Genomic DNA, 16642 nt, shown 5'->3' on the forward strand with positions numbered 1-16642 from the left:
GAAGGGCCGGTCCCGGGAGGAGAGGGGATGTCTGGAGCAGGCAGAGGGGAACCAGTGTTGGGGCTCCCAGTGTCTGGGGAGAGGCAAGGGAGAGGGTCCCAAGCGAAGGACCAAACCCCCAGACTCAATTTCCTCTTTTCCAAACAGCACGTTAACCAGACGGTCAGGGGTGGAAGGGCCTGGAACCTTGTGGTCAGGTTTAAAGCTGGCTGGGTGTGATAACCAGAGGCAAGCCCAGGACCTGGGGGCCCAGGACAAGATAACAACACCGACTCCATTTACGGAGTCCTTACTGTGCACCTGACATGAGTACTTTCAGGCATTTTCTCATTTAACCCATCCCCACACACCACCCCCAACAGCTCGGGACTATTTTTTGTCTCCATTTTAAGGATGAGGAAATGAGGCTTAGAGAGGCTGAGCTGCCTAAAGACATAGAAATGTGAGAGAAGTGTCAAAGCTGGGTCCAGAGCCCAGGCTCCTGGCCTCCAGGGTCTCCTGCCTCCTTCGTGCTAGCCAACAGGGCATTTATTACAAAGCCATCCAAGCTCCAAGCTGGTGTCTGGCTCCTCGTCGCCTGCTGTGCCCCACCCAAGACATGCGCCTCGGTCCTCCAACAAGGCCCTGGCCCCAAAATGCCACCATCAGGGAAGCTCAGCTTCCAGCCCATCCCTCCAGCCAACCTAAATACTCCTGCTTCTCCTTGGCCAACTGCAGCCCCTGGGCCTCCAGGCTTTTGATCATGGCTTCTCCCAGCTGGGCATTCTTCCAAGTCCTGGGGAGGGAGGGCAGATGGGACAGAGGAGAGAAGAGGAAGAAACACAAAATTGTGAAAACAGAAGGGTACCAGGAAAGAGCGTGTGTGTTTTGTAGTCGCCCATCGTTCCCTCCTGAACCCCAGCTCACAGTCACCCTGGCACCCCTGGCTCTGGGCGTGCCACCAGCATTGATCAGTTACAATCCCTGGAGGCTGGCCCAGGCTGCAAAGTGGGCCACCGTGGGCTGGGCCAACAGCATTTTTGGAGCAAAGAAGAGATTGCTTCCTGGCTGCTTTCTACAGCACTGAATACCCACCTTCCAGTGCAAGGCCTGGCGCAGGGCACGCACTCAGTACTATCTGTCCAATTAAAAGCACGCCCAGCTTAAATAGGCGGGTGCCAGGACAGGGGTTTACATGCAAATGAGCTGAGTTGGGCTGGAGGTTTCTGTGCTATGGACCCTGATTTACACAGGCCTGGTCTGGGCGAGGACTGATGATGAGCCTGGGGAGGGGAGATGGGGATCGAGAGGCAGCCAAACCCTACTAGTGATGCTGGACTCGCTCTGAGAGTGGGAGACAACTGGTGTCCACGCCTGCCGCCTGTGACTCCACAAACAAAGCTCACTTTGCTCAAAGTTCACACCGAAGACCTCAGAGATGCTCTAAACCCGGCCTGGGTCTCCTCTCACCCACCCTAACCCACTCCTACAGCTCCCTCAAGGAGGAGGCATTTTCTTCCCCACCCTGCCCGCTTCGAGGGCCCTCGGTGTCCACCAGGAGAGGGGGCGATGAGGGCCAGCCCAGCTCAGACCCCTGCCCCTTCTGGACCTCAGACTGCCCCCTCCTGTGGGGAGGACTTACACCTTCCCTGACTCCTGCAGCATCTCCAGCCACTGCGTCTGCTCAAACTCGGACTCGGCCGCCAGCAAGATGTTCCCCTGCCGGGAAGAGGGGCGACGGCGCACCTGAGAGAAGGCCGCTCTGAGGACACGGAGGCCGCCCCAGGCCCCCGCAGCACAGCCCCGCTCTCCGCCACCCACACCCCTCCGGCACTGACGCCCCTCCCCGGCCAGCCCGCACCCACACCCCTCCGGCACTGACGCCCCTCCCCGGCCAGCCCGCACCCACACCCCTCCGGCACTGACGCCCCTCCCCGGCCAGCCCGCACCCACACCCCTCCGGCACCGACGCCCCTCCCCGGCCAGCCCGCACCCACACCCCTCCGGCACCGACGCCCCTCCCAGGCCAGCCCGCACCCACACCCCTCCGGCACTGACGCCCCTCCCCGGCCAGCCCGCACCCACACCCCTCCGGCACTGACACCCCTCCCCGGCCAGCCCGCACCCACACCCCTCCGGCACTGACGCCCCTCCCCGGCCAGCCCCTGGAGGGCTGCCCCTCGGGGCCTGCGGCATCCCAGAGGAGCTGCTCTGTACCTGCTGAGCCCAGGGTGAGATGAGACCTTTACTCACATGAAAATCCTGGTGGGAGATTTTCATGGCGTAGGGCATGCTGGGCTCTTCCTTCGCCTCCACCAGGCAGCCCCCCAGAGGGATGACTCCCTGAGAAAGAACCAGAACAGGCGGCTCTCACCCTGCCCACTCAGATCCCTCAAGGCTTCTGGGAGCCCTCAGCCGAGACCAGGTCCTGCGGAGGGCCCTAGGCTGGGAGCCAGAGAGGAGAGGCTGGGCCAGGTGGGCGCCAGGGCCCGGGAGGTGGGGGCCCAGCCCAGGAGGGGCAGGACCTCTTGTGCCCTAGGAAGGATTTGTTCTCCAGACTGTGTTAGAGCAGAACAAGAAAAGAGCCAGTCCCCTACCCTAACAGAATACCCTCCCCCATGTCCCACTGGTCTCCTGCCCTAACAGAATACCCTCCCCCATGTCCCACTGGTCTCCTGCCCTAACAGAATACCCTCCCCCATGTCCCACTGGTCTCCTGCCCTAACAGAATACCCTCCCCCATGTCCCACTGGTCTCCTACCCTAACAGAATACCCTCCCCCATGTCCCACTGGTCTCCTGCCCTAACAGAATACCCTCCCCCATGTCCCACTGGTCTCCTGCCCTAACAGAATACCCTCCCCCATGTCCCACTGGTCTCCTGCCCTAACAGAATACCCTCCCCCATGTCCCACTGGTCCCCTGCCCTAACAGAATACCCTCCCCCATGTCCCACTGGTCTCCTGCCCTAACAGAATACCCTCCCCCATGTCCCACTGGTCTCCTACCCTAACAGAATACCCTCCCCCATGTCCCACTGGTCTCCTGCCCTAACAGAATACCCTCCCCCATGTCCCACTGGTCTCCTGCCCTAACAGAATACCCTCCCCCATGTCCCACTGGTCTCCTGCCCTAACAGAATACCCTCCCCCATGTCCCACTGGTCTCCTGCCCTAACAGAATACCCTCCCCCATGTCCCACTGGTCTCCTGCCCTAACAGAATACCCTCCCCCATGTCCCACTGGTCTCCTGCCCTAACAGAATACCCTCCCCCATGTCCCACTGGTCTCCTGCCCTAACAGAATACCCTCCCCCCATGTCCCACTGGTCTCCTGCCCTAACAGAATACCCTCCCCCATGTCCCACTGGTCTCCTGCCCTAACAGAATACCCTCCCCCATGTCCCACTGGTCTCCTGCCCTAACAGAATACCCTCCCCCATGTCCCACTGGTCTCCTGCCCTAACAGAATACCCTCCCCCATGTCCCACTGGTCTCCTGCCCTAACAGAATACCCTCCCCCATGTCCCACTGGTCTCCTGCCCTAACAGAATACCCTCCCCCCATGTCCCACTGGTCTCCTGCCCTAACAGAATACCCTCCCCCCATGTCCCACTGGTCTCCTGCCCTAACAGAATACCCTCCCCCCATGTCCCACTGGTCTCCTACCCTAACAGAATACCCTCCCCCCATGTCCCACTGGTCTCCTGCCCTAACAGAATACCCTCCCCCCATGTCCCACTGGTCTCCTACCCTAACAGAATACCCTCCCCCCATGTCCCACTGGTCTCCTGCCCTAACAGAATACCCTCCCCCATGTCCCACTGGTCTCCTGCCCTAACAGAATACCCTCCCCCATGTCCCACTGGGCCCTCCCCCACTGTGGCCCTGGGGAGAGGCCCCCTCACCTTAGGATGGATATTGAAGTATTTATTGGTTTCAAAGCTCTTTTTTTCACTTTCAGAGTAGTAAAGAAGAAAGCTCTCTTTGATGATGAAAAACCTATAGCAGATGGCGGAGAGAGAGGGACAACCAGGAGAGAAGGGTGAGGTTTCTTGGGACAAAAAGAACATCCTTGAGGGTCCTGCACCCACAGGGGGACCTATGGGGACACCAAGGCTCATCCTCCCCAACACAGTTCCACATCCGGGCAAAGGCTTCATTTGGCCAGCTGCCACCACTCTGGGCAGCCCGACCCTCACCCCAGTGGGCAGCAGAAGTGGGAGGCCTGCAGTAGCCCCCAGGGCCAGCTCCTCCATCTCTCTTGAGCCACCACCCTCGGCCCAGCAGGGCATCTGTGGTACTTGCTCCTAGGCACCCTCAGGCCCTGAGCCATTGTCTCCAGTTCCTTAGGGTCTATCCCAGGAGGGACCGAAGAGGGGCAAGAAGACACAAGATTCCAAGATGGGTCTTTTTTTTTTTTTTCTAAGTGAGAAGAGGCGTGATAAAGAGACAGACTCCCACATGTGCCCCAACTGGGATCCACCCGGCAACTCCAGTCTGAGGCCGACATTTGGATCAACCAAGCTACTCTCAGCGCCCAGGGCTGATGCTCGAACCAACCGAACCACTGGTTACGGGAGTGGAAGAGAGAGAGAAGGGGGAGAGGGAGAGGAAGAGAAGCAGATGGTTGCTTCTCATGTGTGCCCTGCCAGGGATCAAACCTGGGACATCTGCACACCGAGCCAATGCTCTATCCACTGAAACAACCAGCCAGGGCTCAAGATGGGTCTTCTGACAAGTGATCAAGAAAGCTAGTGATGAAATGAAGTGTGGGGACCAGACTACTGGGGCCACGCCTGCAGCCTGCATGTGACATCTGCACTCCGTTTGTCTCAGACTGTTCACAGCCCCCTCCTGAGACTCAGGTCTAACTTAGGATTTCTGGGACCCTGGTGTTGACTATTGAGGAGAAGACACCTTGATGCCCACACATGGAGCACTTGGACCCACCTGGGGACCCTCTTGGGATTAATGACTGGAACTGACTAGGACAAGATGATTCCACTGGGTCCCAAAGCCCTAACGCTCAGGGACACCCAGAGCGCCCTTCTTTCCAGAAACTTTGCGAAAGCCGCCATTGCAAGGACATGCCTGGGGGAGCTGGGAGCCGGCTCAGATGGGCTCATGATAGCCAACAGTGTGATTCTCCTCTGTTAAGAGTTCAGTGACCTTGTATTGGTAGCTTGATATCAGTCACGGTGGCAGTATTTACATCATCCCGAAACAACAAGGTTGTGGATTCAATCCCTGGTCAGTGCACACAGGGAAGCAACCAAAAAACGTATGACTGAGTGGAACAACAAACAACAAATGCTTCCCTTTCCCTTCCCCTCTCTCTACCCTCCTCTCTCTGTCTTTCTAAAAATCAATAAAAATTAAGCCCTAGCCAGATAGCTCGGTTGGTTGGAATGTCGTCCCAGAATGCAGAGGTTGCCAGTTTGATTCCCCAGTGGGGGCCCATGCAGGAACAGCTAGATGTTTCTCTCTCTCTCTCTCTCTCTCTCAAAAAGGAATAAATCACCAGATACTACGAAACACTGTTTTATCCCACACCACCTCAAGAGAGCCTGCTGTTAACCATTGACCAGCACACCTCTTGCGAGGGACTTGAAAAGTCACTGGTGGGCATCAAGAAGTCAGTGATGCCCTGGCCGGTTGGCTCAGCGGTGGAGCGTCGGCCTGGCGTGCGGGGGACCCGGGTTCGATTCCCGGCCAGGGCACATAGGAGAGGCGCCCATTTGCTTCTCCAGCCCCACCCTTCCTTCCTCTCTGTCTCTCTCTTCCCCTCCCGCAGCCAAGGCTCCATTGGAGCAAAGATGGCCCGGGCGCTGGGGATGGCTCCTTGGCCTCTGCCCCGGGCGCTGGAGTGGCTCTGGTCGCTGCAGAGCATCGCCCCATGGTGGGCAGAGCGTCGCCCCTGGTGAGCGTGCCAGGTGGATCCCGGGCGCATGCGGGAGTCTGTCTGACTGTCTGTCTGACTGTCTCTCCCTATTTCCAGCTTCAGAGAAAGAAGAAAAAAAAAAAAAAGTCAGTGAATCTCTGAAGGTTCCCCCAGCCATGTGATCTTTCCTGGGGCCACAGCTGCCACACGGAGTGTTCCTGGGACTGCTGACAGCTTACCTCTCGCCTCCCCCAGGAAAGGGAAGCACACTTTCTCCTTTGGTGTGTGTCTCACGCCCATCCACACTCTCTATTAGCACCGAACCTCAGCCCCACCACAGCCTGAATGGAACTGTGGACCTTAATGGTGACATCTTGTTAATATCGACTCTTCCCCAGGCCTCTCCACCCCCACTGGGTAAAGAACACATAAATACCACCCTCTGCAGGATGATGAGGATGTTCTGGGCCCTGCAGCACCTGACCCTTGCCCACTTTCTCAGACTTCCCTCCCCAATTTCTGCTCTTCACCTCTGCTCAGAACACTGAGCTCACCGCTTCCCACCTCACTACGTTCTGTGCGATCCCCCAATGACCACGCAGTTTCCCCTGGAACACCCTCCCTCTCTCCCATCACCTGGCTGAACCCTTCTCACCCTCAGTGACCAGCCCAGCTCACCCTGCCACCTGAGCTCCTTCTGCACGTGCTGATCAGGCTGTGCTCTGACACCTAGAGCTATTGCCACACCCAGTGTGCCCATCTTGTCCCGAGGATGCCACCGGGCTCGTGGAGGGCAGGCCACGCCCCTCAGTCCTGTGAGCCCAGGGAGAAATCCCTTGCTGTTTCAAGGGAGCTTCACAGAGTCATTAGGAACACAGGTTTGGGCATCACACAGACCTGCCATTTCCTAGCTGGGGGGCCTTGGGCAAGAAAGCTCACCTCTCTGAGCTTCAGTTTATTTACCTATAGAATGGAGGTGATAACACCTACCTCACCTGATCATTGTGAGATCAAATGAGATTGTGCTCCTCGCTCTGACAACTTGCAGAGGCTCCTGGACAGGGCTGAGTGATGCATCTCCCTGGCCTGAATACATATCACCCGCAGGAAAGTGTGAGACAGGCAGCACAGGGTGGCTTCCCGGGGGGTCCTTCTCCCCCTTTCAATGGCTTCTAAAATACTGTTATGGATTGAACTATGTGCCCCCACCCCAAATTCATATGTTGAAGCCCTAACCCCCAATATAATGATATCTACAGACCAAGTCTTTAGAAGGTACAATAAGCCTTCATTCACTGTCATCAATAGGTTCTGTGACCTCAAGCAAAATGACATATAACAAAATCAATTTATATAAACAAGAGTTAAGTTCCTAGGGCACCTCCTCAACATTATAATGAAGTGACATTGAACACAACAATATTATTCAAGGACCTAGTGTAATAAGGTTAAATGAGGTCACAAGAGTGGGGCCACCATGTGATAGAACTATGGCCTTATGAGAGGAGGCAGCATCCGCTCTCTCTGCCAGATGAGGACGCAGTGAAAAGGCAGCCGTCTGCACGCCGGGGGGTCCTCACCACAGCCGGCCCTGCTGGCACCCTGACCTCAGACTTCCAGCCTCGGGAACAGTGAGAACGGGAATTCTGTTGTTTTAACTGTTTAACAGTGTTCGCCGTCTATGGTATTTTCTTGTGGGAGCCTGGGCTGACAAAAACAGATACTTTCTTGCTTCTCTGACACTTCTGGAGCCTCCTTTCCACTCAGGGCCAGGGACTTGGGGGTGGGCATGGTAGGGCGAGAACAGAGGCTGTCAAGTCCAATGATCTCCACCCCTCCAGCCACAGCCTCAGGGAGGCCCCCAGTCTGGCTGAGCCATCCCTTCCAATCTCCTCTATAAAACAGGGGTGCAAAGTTGGCTCAGGCACTGAAGACTGCTCCACGGCCTCTGCCTCAAGTGCTAAAATGGCTCCGATTGCAAAGGAGCAATGCCCCAGAGGGGCTGAGCATCGCCCCCTGGTGGGCATGCTGGGTGGATCCCAGTCGGGCACATGCGGGAGTCTGTCTCTCTGCCTCCCCATTTCCAACTTCAGAAAAATACAAACAAAAAAAAAATGGGGATGCAGCTATCTGTCTCTTGGGGATGCTGTGAAGATTCACTTATTAATTCAAAAAATAATTACCATCTCCTTTTGGGCCCTGAAGAGTCGGACCAGATGTGAAAGGCCTGGGATAGTCACTGTACTTTAGGTGTTCTCATGTGCAGGCTGCTGTGCAAAGTGCGCTACAAGTATCAAATACTTGATCTATATAACTCTCCTGCAGAGGGCTTTGTTCCCATTTTACAGATGTGAAAACTGAGACTGAGAGATGAAGTAATGTCTGCATGGTCAGACAGCTAAGGCAGAGGCGGAGCTGGGATTGGAACCCACAGACAACATCCCTGCCCCTACTTCCCACAACACACTGCCTAAGGAGCCGTTTCCTCCCTGTGCCAGCAGCGGGGCAGGAAACCGATGGGGTAGTCAAGGGCCAGAGCTCTGCCACTTCCCAGCAGTGTGACCAGGGTAAGGCCTCAGATCCCTCAGTGTAACTCAACGATAATAATAGTACCTATGTCTCTTAGGATTGTCCAGATACTCAAGTGAGTTTGTTCACCTAAAGACTTAGAACACTGTGTGACACACTGTAAGTACTCAATAAGTGTTTGCTTTTATTACTACCATTAGTGTTTATAATTATTAGGTTCAGTGTCTGCTGCAGCCCCCCCGGACCTTTCTCATTTGTGCTCACACGGTTCCTACCGGCTGGAGCTCTTGGCTCCAGCCCAGCTGGCCAGCGCCCTGTCCCCAAAATGACACTTTCCCTTCCTCCTGTCTGAAGTCCATCCTTCTATCCAGGCCCAACTCTAGTCCTGGGCAAAGCTTTGTCTTCAGCCCAAGCCCTTAGGACCCCCTTGCCCACCCCTTTGGGCTGTGCAAGAGTGTGTGTGTGAGCCAAGGGGTCTGTGCCAACCTTGGCTACCCCCTCTCTCTAGTCTTAAAAAATAGTATTTGCACCTCTAGATTAAGGAGCGTTTACAAGGTGCCAAGACATGCACTTTGCTAAGTGTTTTATTAACACTATCTTATGTAAATCTCTGACAATCACTCTAAAGATGGAGAAACTTGTTTTTCTACTTTGCTGGTGAGGAAACCGAGAGATTAAGCAACTAGTAAGCAGCGAACTTGGAACTCAGCTTTCTGCTGAGAAGCCTGTGTTCCCACTGCTGTGCCTGGGATGCCCGGTCCTCTCAGCCTCCAGCACAACTGTGAGTGCCAGCTTCCGGTCAGCTCGGGTCAGGAGCATTGAGGAATCACCTGACACAGCCAGGTACTGCCCTGAGCCCAGGACTTGATGATTCCCTGCCTCAAGGAGCTTTTAGTCAAATGAGGGAAAGTGGAAATAAATAATTTAAAAAGTAACTGTTTATTGAGCCCTCCTTTTGTGTCCGGCCCTGTTCTAGTAAAATCATTAGGTGTGTTAACTCATTCGTTCCACTTTAGGTGAGGTAAGCACAGAGGAGGTAAGTAACACACCTCAGATCCCACAGCCGGTAAGAGGAGAGCTGAGGCAATTATAAATGTTTACTGCAACATTGTAAGCACTAGGGTACCAGCGACACTGGGAAGCCCCAGGGTACACTGTGACATTGTAAAGCACCAAGGTACACTGTGGCATTGTAAAGCACCACAACAGTGACAGTGTAAAGCACCAAGGTACCAGTGACACTGAGAAACACCAAGGTACACTGTGACATTGTAAAGTACTAAGGTACACTGTGACATTGTAAAGCACCAGGATACCTTCTGTATATTTCTACGAGATACAGGAAGAGTGCAGACCAAGGAGGAATGAATGGTTTGGGTATCTGGCCAAGGGAGTTCTCTGAGAGGAGTACTTTGAAGAATGAATAAGAGTCTCTTGGGAATCTGGGAGAAGAGGGTGATGCATTCCAGACAGAAGGAACAGAATGGGCGTATGGGGGTTGGAGCCACCAGCTCCATGGTTACCCCGGCATGAGTCGACATTGTGGGTATCCCGTAGGCAGGGACCCACCGATGTTCCACAAGAGTGAACTGTTGTTGGGCTGGATGCAGGGCCCACTGGGCACCTCACATCTGGGGGAAAGAGAGATAAGGAGTATAGCTGCCCCTGCTGCAAGAAGGACTTGGCTGGGACCTCCTCTCAGGGTCCTGGCCTTGAATTTATTCAGAAGGAATTTGGGAGAGGAACTAGAATTCTGGGGAGAGCCTTCTAAACCCTGGGAAAGAGTTCACCTGTGTGCAGGCCCAGCCCCACCACGGGGCTGACACTGGCCACGGCTGAGACTCTGCACTCCCTTCCCTCGTCTCTGAGCTGCCCAGGCTCCTGCCAGCAGCACCCCTGCCTCCACCGCTCACAGCCTGAGGGGAGGACAGTCATCACCCTCATCCTCTGAACACCTCTTCCTGATTCTTCTGTCTCTGCCAAGTAACATCTTTGACTCCTTTCTCCTTTTGTTGTCCATGGGAAAATAGCTGACTATTTAGCTCAAGGGCATCTTCCCAGCCTTGGAGGGAAGGGTGTTTGGGTGGTAGGTGGTTGGAGGCCTTGAGACAGACCCCAAGTAAAAGAGTTTTATGGAACCCAGCTGGTCACAGGCGGTTCCATCTGCCCATTCCTTATTTATTCAGCACAGGAGCCTTTCCAGGCCCCCTCCCCTCGGCTGCCCAGCTAGGGCATCGATCGCCCTAATGGCACGGCTCTGTGGTTTGCGCCTGAGCTGCCCCCTCCCCAAGCCTTCCTGTGGCTGCTAATTAGCTGAGGTCCAGAGACTCCATTTCACAAATGGGGAACTGGGGCCCAGGGGGCTCTGCTGGGAAATGAGAGGCCTAAGCTTAGCATCATGCCCCCCCCACCTGACTCTCTGGCTGGTTCTGTCGCTGACCCAAGGAAACCATGTATGAAGTGGAGTGTATGTGTGCGTGTGTGTGCGTGGTATATTTCCACAACTGTGAACATGGACAGAGGCCAGAGTGGGTGGATAGGATGTTAGTTCTTTCTGGAGCCCCAGAGGAAGGGGAGTCTTTGCACAGTGGCAGCTCTAGAATCCTTAGACTGGATGGTTTTGTGAGTGGCTGTGGGGCTGAGGGAAATTTGTGGGGTGGGGGTGAGGGGCTGCTACAGCTCTCCAAGCCCTCTTTGATTCCACTACTGTGCTTTTAGCTGGGAGCCTTCATCCCCAACACCTCCCAGCACTGGAATCAATGCTGGATACAGAGGCTAGGTCCCCATAAGTGGGGGTGAAGCGAGGTCAGGGACATAACCTGGGGGTGGGGGGGGGGGTCACAGATACTCAGCATTTACTAGGGATGCAATTAGGTGAAAATGTCTGGCAGGAGAAGTCTTGGATAGCAAGATCCAGAAACAATACCAAGGACAGCAGCCAGCCCCAGTGGAGGAGTGTTGGTTGCCCGGAGCAACAGAGGCAGAAGAGAACAGGGTAGGGGGCATGCTTCTAATGGGATCTGAACCTACAAGCAGCTTTCCTGCCCCTCCTGGAACGCCCTGGTAGAGACAAGGCTGCCCCTGGCCCTTGGGAGCTACAGCTCAGCCAACATAATGCTGGAAGTACCTCACAAGATGCCCCCCAAGATGCTCGCCTCCATTTAGGGCAGTGGTCCTCAACCTTTTTTGGGCCACAGACCGGTTTAATGTCAGAAAATATTTTCACGGGCCGGCCTTTAGGGTGGGACGGATAAATGTATCATGTGACCGAGACAAGCATCAAGAGTGAGTCTTAGATGGATGTAACAGAGGGAATCTGGTCATTTTTAAAAAATAAAACATCGTTCAGACTTAAATATAAATAAAACGGAAATAATGTAAGTTATTTATTCTTTCTCTGTGGACCGGTACCAAATGGCCCATGGACCAGTACCAGTCTGTGGCTCGGGGGTTGGGGACCACTGATTTAGGGGATCAAAGACAGCTTAACTTTGGAGGAACTCAAGGAGCCTATATCCCACTAAGTCCCAGAGAAACCTGGCAAGACTAATAAAAGTGTGTATGTGAAACCAGCTATGTAAAGTGGGACACACATTCACAGTACCATCTGTTCTGTGGTCTTGTAGAAATATTATTCATCAAAATAGAACATCAGAACCAACCACTGCCACATCCCCGTGATCTGTGGGCCTGGGGACATTTGAGACCCCTTGCTCAGGGGCAGACCCATGACGTGGGATAGGAGGGAGCCTCTGGACACTCCTAGTTTCCTGGCAGGTCACACCTACAGGGAGCTGGATCAGGGTCGAGTTCTGTAGGCCATTCCAGTAATGAATCTCAGAAATGAGATTGGCTTGAAGGTGGAAACTATCCAGAAGACGAATCATTGCTCCTGAAACCAGCGTTGGGAGCTCGCTGCAAGTTCAGGGCTGTGAGCTCCCCCTTCCTTCAATACCTTCCAGGCTCAAGTGGAAAATGGCTACTAACGTCTAGGGAAGTTGCCTCTGAGTTAGGAACCAGGAAGCTGGCGCTGAACAACTAAGCTGGGGGCTGCTCTGACCCACCCCACCACACCTTCCCAGGGATCAATCCTTTTGACAGGACCAGTCCATTGCTTCCCTCTCTCCCCTCCGTCTCTGCTCCATCTCCACCTCAGCTTGGCCCTTCCCTTCTGTTTCTCTTCTCTGCCTGAAGCACTGGGATCTCTTTTCCCTCAGCCCAGGATTTTCTAAAAAATTATTTTAAGGGCTAACTGGAAGGGTTGCCAACATCAGCGAATCCAGAGCTGGGCACAGACCCTGCCCTCCCTCCTTCCCCTGGCCCGAGTCAGAAGCTCTGGTTGGGCACAGCCTGGCGGGCAGGACACCCCTACCGCACCTCTGAGCCTGCTCCCAGTGTCCATGGCCTAGGGGAGAGGAGGTGCAAAGATGAGGGAACTGGCAGTGCGGGTCCCAGCAGCCTGTGGTTGGCTGGAGATGGAGCCTCTCCTGCAGCAGAATCTGGCCCAACCTGACCCAGCTGGGCTCCTCCCCCGGCCACATCTCTTCAGCCCACACCTAACCTCCTTACCCAGGCTTAGGCCCATTCCACAGAGAATTCCCCACCACCCCAGGCCAGTGGTTCCACCCCAGCTCCACCAGCTCTCAGGCAAAGAAGAACTCAGCCCAGCCTGGGATCCACACTTTTTGGGGGTGCCAGCTTAAAGTGAAATGGGGCAAAGCCAAGGTCACAGAAGAAGCAGTGGCAGGATGGTAATAATGAAGGGGCTGGTAGGGAGTCCTTCGGCCCTGGGTCCCCCCCCCCCGCCCCGGGCGGTCCTCACGGGGCGAGAGAGGCGCACTCACCGCCGGGACCACTTGGCGGATGGTCGGCCGAAGGGCCGCTTCCATAGCACACCATAGAGCTGCACTTTGGTGCTGATGTCCAGTGCGTCCGAGTCAGCTTGCTCTAGGGACGGCGAGGGCGACACTGAGTTGGACTTGGACGTGAACATCCTGCCTCGGTGGGGCTGGCCGGCCCGGTCCACCCACCCCGCTGGCCCGCAAGGACGCTGGGTTCCGGGCGAGAGCGGGCGAGCGGCGGCGGCTGCAGGGAGGCGGTGTCGACAGACCGTTCCGGGCGCCGTCGGGGCGCGTCCCAGCCAGCGGAGACCCGGAGCGGCCGGACAGAGAGCTGCTGCATAAAAGCGCGCGGGCCAGAAGCGCCACACAGAGGGGGTCCGGGCGCGGGCCGCGCAGCCGGTGGCTTAGCTCGGGAATGGGCGGGCCCGGCGGGCTCTCGGAGGGGAGGGCTGCTCAGCCGCCAGCCGGCAGCATTCCCCCCATACCCCTGCCACCTCCGGCGACAGCCCCAATTCTGCTGGCCCCGATTGGCTGGGCGGGGCAGGTGCGCTCGCGGGAGGCCGGCGGCGAGCGCCAATCACTGCGGGCGCCGGCTGGAAGGCCCGGCTCCGCGCGTCCGGAAGGTCCCGGCGGGTCGCTCGGCCCGGGATGCGGCCACTGCGCGTCCCCACCCCCACCTCTCGCGCAGATCGCTTCCCCGGCTTCCGTTCCGCGTGCAGCACCCACGTCGGACCTGGAAACACGTCTGCTCTGTGCTGGGCTTGCGGTCGCCCTGCAGATCCCTGCTCGCCTCTGCGTGGGGGCGAGTAAGGAGCAAGGGTTTGGGGTCAGACAGCCGGGCTTCGAAATCCCATCTGGGTCCTTACGTAGCTCCATGAAGCTGCGGTGAGCGTTGGTTTTCTCACTGAAAAGCGCAGGTGCCTCTATCTCCCCAGGCAGGGCGATAGCCAAGTGAGACTACGGTAGGTGTCCGGAGCGCCCACCCGAGAGAAGGTTCCATCCCGGCCGGCGGCCGCTCCCTGCCCTTCCCGCCCCCTCAGGAGGGTGTCACTCTGCACCGCCGCCGACTCGCCGGGATCAGGTTTCTTTTCCAGGAGCTGGTCTGTCTGCGTCGGCAGTTGGCACTCGGTGCCAAGCCCGCACTGTCAGTGCAGTTGGTGTCTGTGATTTATCTGCGCGCCTGGCCGGCGCTCCCGGGGGCCCGCGCTCCATCCACTTCCGCCCCTCGCAGGGGCTGTAGGTGACCGTCTCTCTCTCAGGCCGGGGCAGAGACGACTGTTCGGTCCCGCGGGACGGCTGTGTTCGCGCCGCTGCCTGCTGGCACCGCTCCAAAGCAAAGAAGTGAGTTTAGTTTGCACAAGGAGCGGCTGCGGGCCAGACCGCGCTGCAGTTACTCTTCTTTTCTGGCTTGAGCAGCCGCAGGCCGTCTCCAGGCCAGCGGGATTCACCTGCGCTCTCGGGAAAACCGCTCCCCGCTCAGGCGCTGTGATTCCTTATTTTAAAGAAGTCCGATGGAAAGAGAAGTTTGCAAATGAATAGTCTGGGAGCCAAGTCAGTGTCTAGATAGACTTTAACTTGCCCAAGTGGCAAAATGAGGTATAATTAATCTATGATAAAATGCACAGATCTTAAGTAGTTATTTGATGGAGTTTATCTGACGAATGTATACATCGAGTAACCACCACTCAAAGCAAGATGCAAACATTTCCATCAACCTAGCTAGTACCCTAATGCTGCACTGGTCTAGTCAACTCCACTGTCCCCCATTCTCTCCCAGGCAACGACTTTCCAATTCCTAACCTATGCACGCCCCCCCCCCTTTTAATTTATTGATAATAGCGACAGACGGGGGAAGGAAGAGAGAGAGAGAGAGAGAGAAATCGATCTGTTCCTGTATGTGCCTGCACTGAACGGGTATCCAATTGGCAACCTCTGTGCTTTGGGTGGATGACCAACCGAGCTATCCAGCTAGGGCTGGACGCCTTTTTTACGTTTAAATTTTTAAATGCCTGGCCCTGACTGGGTGGCTCACAAGGTTGCAGGTTCCATCCTAGTCAGGACACGTACATGAAGCAACCAATGAGTGCACAACTAAAATGGAACAGCTAAGTGGAACAATGAGGTTGATGCTTCTCTCTCTCTCAAATCAGTGTAAAAAAATATTTTTAAAAATCTTTTAATGCCTAAAATGGCATTCTCTGCAGAGCCAGCATCCTTTGCTCAGCCTGCTTCCCTCGTTTATCGCCTTCCTGGCTCCTTGTAGGCATTTGAGTTGGTATCCACACTATATGCTTCCCCAGGCCTTTCCAAGTATAACATTTGATGAGTCTAGATGGGGAGGGGTCTCCCAAAGGGCTCCACACCCTGGCTCCCTTCCCCTACTAACTTTGGGGTTCCCAAACACAGGCAGCATCCCCTTGATGCTCATTGTCTGAAGGGGCCCATCTGAACTCCCTTGTGTCCCTGTAGAACAGGGGTAGTCAACCTTTTTATACCTACTGCCCACTTTTGTACCTCTGTTAGTAGTAAAATTTTCTTACCACCCACTGGTTCCACAGTAATGGTGATTTATAAAGTAGGGAAGTAACTTTACTTTATAAAATTTATAAAGCAGAGATACAGCAAGTTAAAGCATATAATAATAATTACTTACCAAGTACTTTATGTTGGATTTTTGCTAAATTTGGCAGAATAAATCTTTATAAGACAACTTACTATAGTTAAATCTTTTTATTTATACGTTGGTTGCTCTGCTACTGCCCACCATGAAAGCTGGAATGCCCACTAGTGGGCAGTAGGGACCAGGTTGACTACCACTGATCTAGAACATTACAGGCCAAGTCTTAACACAGGGCCTCAGGTGGGTTTTCATCAATCGGAGGAGACAAGACTAGGAAGATGATGAGAGCCCGTGGATAGAGCACAAAGTAGACATTTCACATGGTTTTGGCTCTGTTTGACATGTCCAAAATTTCCCATTTTGGGAGTCCTGCTTTTTCCAGGTAGAAACTGGAAAACTTGTGTTAGAAGGCTGTAATGTGGAGTTCACCAGTCAGGGACACCAGGACAGGACTTTGAACTCAGAAGTTCAAAGTTGTAGGTGAAAAACATAAGGAAAGACTATGCCCAGGCATGTTTTCTCAAGGGAAGGTGGTACTAAAGGCATCTGACTTGAGTTGGGGGTCAGTTGTGGCTGCAAGGTGGTGTTCCCAGCACAGCAAGCAGTATTTGCATTGGCTGCAGTGGCAGCCACGACTGGGTGGGCTCCTGGCTGCACACGGATGGCAGCACCAAGTGCTTTGTGATGGCGGCAGCTTCCCCAGCATGGTTTTGGGTGGCATTCCTAGAAGCTTTCACCTCTGGTTAGGCCTGGTTCTCTGGCCCTACTAATATCCTTTTTTTTTTTTTTTT

At 55.0% G+C, this 16642-nt stretch overlaps 1 protein-coding gene across 5 annotated transcripts in view; it reads right to left on the reverse strand.

Annotated features, from left to right (window-relative positions):
- The window catches only part of PLEKHD1 (pleckstrin homology and coiled-coil domain containing D1), a 32299-nt gene extending 17810 nt beyond the window's left edge, over positions 1-14489 (reverse strand). For 3 of the 5 annotated variants that reach the window (XM_066388389.1, XM_066388385.1, XM_066388384.1), the window contains exons 1-5: positions 13235-14489; positions 3886-3979; positions 2233-2322; positions 1622-1725; positions 684-775 (exon numbers count right to left, since the gene is read on the reverse strand). In XM_066388389.1, coding sequence (XP_066244486.1) covers positions 684-775; positions 1622-1725; positions 2233-2322; positions 3886-3979; positions 13235-13383 — 529 coding nt within the window. In that variant the 5' untranslated portion in view covers positions 13384-14489. The remainder of the gene's footprint in view (positions 1-683; positions 776-1621; positions 1726-2232; positions 2323-3885; positions 3980-13234) is intronic. The other 2 variants (XM_066388390.1, XM_066388386.1) reach the window with 1 other exon arrangement.
- Between the last annotated feature and the right edge of the window lie 2153 nt (positions 14490-16642).

The sequence above is a fragment of the Saccopteryx leptura genome, chromosome 6 (assembly GCF_036850995.1).
Source record: "Saccopteryx leptura isolate mSacLep1 chromosome 6, mSacLep1_pri_phased_curated, whole genome shotgun sequence".
NCBI lineage: Eukaryota > Metazoa > Chordata > Mammalia > Chiroptera > Emballonuridae > Saccopteryx > Saccopteryx leptura.